The 6,435-nt window shown below is 41.3% G+C and overlaps 1 protein-coding gene and 1 pseudogene across 1 annotated transcript in view; both read right to left on the reverse strand.

Annotated features, from left to right (window-relative positions):
• LOC116689860 (trace amine-associated receptor 1-like) overlaps nucleotides 1–4,067 on the reverse strand; it is a 12,948-nt gene extending 8,881 nt beyond the window's left edge. The window contains 2 exon segments of the mRNA XM_032516515.1: nucleotides 577–739; nucleotides 3,931–4,067. Of these exon segments, the coding sequence (XP_032372406.1) occupies nucleotides 577–739; nucleotides 3,931–4,067 (300 nt within the window).
• Nucleotides 4,068–5,678: 1,611 nt separating this feature from the next.
• LOC116689861 (trace amine-associated receptor 13c-like) overlaps nucleotides 5,679–6,435 on the reverse strand; it is a 1,293-nt pseudogene continuing 536 nt past the window's right edge.

A 6,435-nucleotide genomic window follows, 5' to 3' on the forward strand; every position in this document is an offset into this window, starting at 1 on the left:
CTTTCAATATCAAGACATTTTTTTTTAAATACTTGTTCTCTCACAATCATTTCTCTGCACAATGAAAAGGTGGCTACACAGTGGGAGTGGAGATGATGACCAGCAAGTTGAGAGTCACAGTGAGCAGAGAGATGAAGCAGAGCCCGATGTAAATGAGCACCGGCGTGCAGGTCTATTTTACCCCCCCCGTTCCCTTTCTCTCCCTTGAGATTACCGCGTCGCACTTCCCTGGCAGGAGGAGTTCGACGCTGTGACTATGCATGCAGTTCATTTAAGCTCTCACAGAATTTAGAGAGCCAGAGGTGATGCGGTCGCACCATTGCGCGCAACCACGCACGCACTACAGGCGTATCCAAACACGAGCATATTGACAACAAAAAATAACACAACAGTTTTATCTTGTGTTAAAATCAGGGCTAACATATGCTATTTCTAATTGTTTTTAAATTTTAATTTTATTTCTGGAAATCAACTTGCGACCCCCTCTCTCTGGCTCGTGACCCCCCTGTGGGTCCCGACCCCCACTTTGGGAATCGGGAACCTTTTCACACATTTCAGAGTCTATTTATTGAGGACCCTGAGGAAGTGTGGTCGCGGCTGGGCCTTCTCGATGACCGCTGTGATGTTGGCTGACCAGGAGATGTCAGCGGAGATGAGGACGCCGAGAAACCGGAAGGTGTGGACCCTCTCCACGCACTCGCCGTTGATGTGCAGGGGGGCCGGGTCGGTGCTCTTCTTCCTGAAGTCGATGATGATCTCCTTGGTTTTCTTGGTGTTCAGAGACAGGTTGTTCTCCGAACACCAAGCTGCCATTCAGGACCTCCTCTCGTTCAGGACCTCCTCTCGTTCAGGACCTCCTCTCGTTCAGGACCTCCTCTCGTTCAAGACCTCCTCTCGTTCAAGACCTCCTCTCGTTCAGGACCTCCTCTCTGTAGGCCTTCTCGTCCCCCTTTGAGATGAGTCCGACCACTGTGGTGTTGTCAATCAAAGCATGACGACTGCAACTTCCTGTTGCCAGCTGGTGGCACTTTAAATATATATATATATATATATCAATCAATCAATCAATCAATCAATCAATCAATCAATCAATCAGTTGGTGTTGTCTTGTCAACCATAGGCTAACGGTGGATGTGTCCATTAGCGGCAGGAAGTGATGAGCTAACTGGGTAAATTAGCATTAGATTAGTTGTTTATCTATTCAGCTGACGTTAATCGTGAACAAGCCCAGTGCTGTTTAATGCTACTTTGGTCAAAATGAGTTTGAATGATGTTGTAATCTTATAATAGTCCCCACCAAGCATTAGCATTAGCTTCTTGTCTTAGTAGCACGTTATTTTAAGCAGGATATATCAATGTTAAAGTGTATCAATAAATTTGATCTCTGCTGTGTTATTGTGTTGCAAGGTGCCCTGTAATCAATGACAAAAGTAGGCTGTGTGCCAGAAACTAACTGTGTTTGTTTTCTAAATAGGAAATAATAAATACCAAATAAGATGTTCTTGTCTTGTTTTGGTCTTATTTTATAGAAAATAAGGCTTATGTGTGTTTTTACATTTACTAATTACAGGATAATTTAGGCGTTTTGTCCTTTGGGTACGATGTTCATTTGTGTGATTTGGGCGATCAGATCCATAAAGCAAAGCTTGCATCATGTGTTATTGTGTCGACTCGAGGTTGAATCACAAATGTTTTGTCATGAGAGAAGAAAAGCTTAAAACATTTTGTTTACTTTAAACTGTTGTTCTATTTAGTGTAGAAGTAATTGCATCACGTTGATGTGAGAGCTTGTGTGTTCTTGCAGTAACACCTTTGATTGCAGATGTCGTCATGTGACAATGATGAAAGCAGGTGTGAAACTCTTCTGAGCCGGAGAGATCCACTGAGAGGAGCAGCTAATGGGCTACACTGTGTGTGTGTGTGTGTGTGTGTGTGTGTGTGTGTGTGTGTGTGTGTGTGTGTGTGTGTGTGTGTGTCCCACCCTGGGAGAAAGACACCCAAACTTTGTTTTTAGTCATTTTTCATGTTTTTGTAGTAATTATGTCTCTCTTTGAGCTCATTTTATATCTCCTTGTGGCCTGCTAGCTCATGACAAGGCCTTGATGTGGGTCCTCGATTTAGAGACCCTGTTTTGAAGTTTTGAATACGTTGGAACTTCATTATTTCAGCTGCTACTGTGCTCACATTGTCATGGTTCTATGTTGCTGTTTCCTGTTTGATTTTGTTTATAAGTCTCTGTTTTCTCCCTTGTCTTGTCTAGTTTTACTTCCTGTCTTTAGTTCTCTCCCCCCCCCCTTGTGATTGTCTTATGTGCTTCACCTGTTTACCCTGACTAGTGTCACCTGTTCCTTATCTTCACATTACCCTGTGTATTTAGTCTCTGTTCAGTCTGAGTGTAGAGGGACAACCCTGCATTAATAAGACAGTCATTTTGGCTTGCTTGACATAAAACAAAGATTTGACAAACCAACACAGGTGTGAAGGATGTGAAAGTACATGGCTTAGTTTTAATTTGAACATTTTATGTATGTGACTCCGTTTACTTACAGTATGTGTCAGGCTACATTCAGCTGCAGTCTGGGAGTGCATGTCATGAGACTGAGCCTATGACAAATACTCTATAACAGAACTATGATGATAGTAATACCGTAGGTTTCATAAAGTTGATAACTGGTTACTCAAACGTATTGAGCATGTTGTTTTGGTCTAAAGTTTAGACCAAAACAACATGCTCAATATGTTTGGACTCTAAACTCAAAAAGCTGTTTAAATACATTTGGATGTCAAAAAAAAAAAGTTCTGAAACATGAATCAAGTATTTTTAAGAATTCTCTGTGTTGCCGATGTGTGATAGGTAGAAGGCCATGTATTCTCAGGAAATAAGCCCAAAACCTGTGATGTATAATATAGGTTCAAACGTATGCATACACACATTGGGGTGGCACAGACTAGTTGACTTTACTCCTCCACAATGATGTTTTGAGCTTGATGTTGACTCATCGCTGATCATGTGGTTTTCTTTCTAATAACATAGACCTGTAGTACCGTCACTGGCCAAATTAGTCAAAAACCCAGCTCATTTGGTATTTTATTGAAAAGCCATGAAACGTTTTGGACATAAGGAGATATTGGAGTTAAGGACAAGGAGGGCAGCCTGTAGTTGTTTTGATTTCTGCTAAGCTAAAGGATGTTTGCAGTCAGCTGTTTGAATAAAGACACGCAGGAGCGACGTGCTAATGCTAACGTCACGGGCTGTCCAGCATCGGATCACTGGAATATTGCACAGAGTCCAACGTAGGCGGTATGACTCATGCTACACTCAATGGCCATTTAAATTGCGTGCACACTCAAGGATAAATACAATGCATTTGTTGCCAATAATAGACTTTGTAGTGTGAGTTTAGCATGTTGAAGCAAAAACTGAATAACGGGTAGTTGAGCTCACTGCAAAAGTGCTTGCTGATACATTGGACAGGTTGCAAAATGCTAGAAAGGCTAAGCTACACAAAGCTTAAGAAAATCAATACAAGGGTTGTTTCACAGATTAGGCCACGCCGGTCTCAGCTGATGGTGGATCTTGGGGACTGTGGTGCACAGTCTGGATTTGTTTAGCCCTTGATGCCCGTGGTGGATCCTTCCAGCGTCTCAGTTCTCATTGGTTGTGGGCTCACTATATGGTTTCCCCTTTCTATCAGTCCATTATGCTCACTAAGACTAGTTCTCTCAATAAAATAGTCTAAAGCTGGTTTGACAACGTCCCTTTTATATCGCGGCATGCCAGACTCAATATATTTTCTGACCTTCTGCAAGGTTTCATCCTTTTCTCTCTCTGACTTTATGCGCTCCAGCACTGTTTTATGCCTTTCCAGCTCTTTGATGGCCTCCACGTACGCCTGGATGTCACTCAGTTTTGTGTTGTCCACATTTTACTCCAGGTGCCTCGACAGCTTGTCAGGTACTATCAGATCTTTACCTGGGATGTACTCAGCGACAGGGTTGAACTTCAGTAGGCGGATCAGAAGTAGTTGACACCTCAGCGGAGTTGTGTCTAGGTCTCTGTGGTTCATAAGTGTCCCCCGTGGTTTATGGTCAGTAAGTAATTTGTAGTTTTCCAGACCGTTTTCCGTTTTATTTATTGTACGAGAGCAGTAGGCTACTGGTTTGAGTGTGCCTCCATGATTTTGCAGCGGTACTCCTCCTAACTAATTACTTCAGAAAGTAACTAATGCGTTACTTTAAAGTACATTTTAAAAGCTCAAATGTGACCCCACCTCCCCCCCCCCCCCCCCCCCCTTTAACAGAACATAAAATACCTGTGCATGTAGATTATTATGGTAAATCGAATATTGTAATAGACACTTAATACAATACATTATTAACAGAAATTGTAAACAAATCTAAACTCTTTTAATGTTGCTGTGGGGCAAAGTGAGACTAGCCTCCAAACAAAAATGCCATGTATGTAGAAATTATGTCTAGTGGATCAAATAACAACATAGATGTTTTGGAACCTTTGATATTTATTGCCCCTCAACAAGCCACACATGGGCAAAATTAAATAATGCTTGTTAAGCACTATAGCAAAAATAAATAAATATATACACTCTTTGTAGTGCAAATAACGTAAGTGGCCTGATGTTTATACTTTTGCGCTGGTGTGTGTATGTGTGTGTATGTGCGTGTGTGTGTGTGTGTGTGTGTGTGTGTGTGTGTGTGTGTGTGCGTGTTTCACTGGTCTCCGTTTTACAAGTCCCCATAGGATATGAAGAACATTGTGTGTCGTGCAGTGCCCACTAACTAAGGAAGATAAATTATTCAATTCAATTTTTCAGCACTAACTGTTACAACATCATCAAGATGGGAAGACTAATCAATTGGATTACTTGTTACTGAAAAAAGTAACGCCGTTAGTTTACGTCGTTATTCCCATCACAGATGATTTTCGAGAGAGCGTGTTTCCACTCATGGACCCAAGAGGCGGGTGAGTCCGTTGATCAGTACATACGGCACCTGTAGGGACTCACAGCTCACTGTGACATTCATGAGGAGGAGAAGGAAATGAGAGATAGACTTGTCAAAGGGATGATGGGAGATGACAGTCTGATTAGTTTATTACATGTTATGCCCAGAACACACCTATGATCAATGAAGACACTAAGTACAAATCTTTTGATCCATGCACCTCACGCACTGACCCTTTTTTCCGCCGTTAAACACGCAAAAGTTTGTTTATACACGCCATAAAGGCACATGCGCTTCACACCGTGCACTTAGGGTTAGGGTTAAATTGTTAAAATAGGGATCTAATACATATAGTTATAGTACATCATCTTCATGACTCTCTATACTGGTATTTGATAGTTAATAGTGTACATTACTTTTTTTTTTTTAAACACAAAGCTTATGTTATCTTTCAGTGCATTTGTTTTTCATGCAGGACAAAGCATGCTATACAATATTTCATAAAACAGGTCATATCAGACAAATGCTTTAGCATATAGCAGAAAAAACTACTGATGAAAAAGTGAACACAGGTTGCCAGTTCACTATATCTATCTGTAGTGTGTTTCTAATTCTCGTTTAGCCTGACTTCAAGGTGCTTTACATATTTGTTTCAACATTAACATGTAAACACACATTTTCCTTTTGCCTACATTCTGTCACTCCACAGTGTCTCTTCACAGCATTATGGTTTCACAGGAGCCAGGATTCATTATTTGAAGAGTAACAATGACTTTAATAGATTTTCTAAACCAGGGATAGAAAAATGCATAAATCACAGGGTTTAGACAGGAGTTGAAATATGACAGACATATCGCTGAGACAGCAGATGAAGCATCGAGCAAGTTATCCTGGCCTGTAAGGACAATACAGTAATATGGGCAGAGACATATTAGAAACACAACTACAACCACACCGAGAGTCCTGGCTGCTTTCATTTCAGATTTCTTAGCAGTTACTTTCACTGAACCCTGAAGTGTGACAGCTGCAATATGAGACCGCATGGCACGAGCCTGAGACACAGCCACCACAAACACTCTCATGTACAGAACTATGATGACCGTTACAGGGGCAGTAAATGTAAAAATAAGGTCAGCCACTCCTGCGATGTAATTAATGACATTCACACACTCTCCTGAGCAGGAATTATATATGCCGGGATGTTTCAGGTTATCTTTGATTATGAGACTGTTGTATAGAAGAGAACAGATCCAACAAAGGCAAATACAGATTATAACTGTTTTCACAGTGATTTTGTTTGAGTAATGCAGAGGATAACAAATAGCCACATATCGGTCGACTGATATGAGCACCATGTTGCCTACTGATGCAGAGGTAAGAATGTAGGAAATCTCCAAATACAGAGTACACATGAGGTCACCGAGAAACCAGCAGCCGTCTATGAGCATAATTTGAAAGAACATGAGGAGACCC

The sequence above is a fragment of the Etheostoma spectabile genome, chromosome 5 (assembly GCF_008692095.1).
Source record: "Etheostoma spectabile isolate EspeVRDwgs_2016 chromosome 5, UIUC_Espe_1.0, whole genome shotgun sequence".
NCBI classification, from domain to species: Eukaryota; Metazoa; Chordata; class Actinopteri; order Perciformes; family Percidae; genus Etheostoma; species Etheostoma spectabile.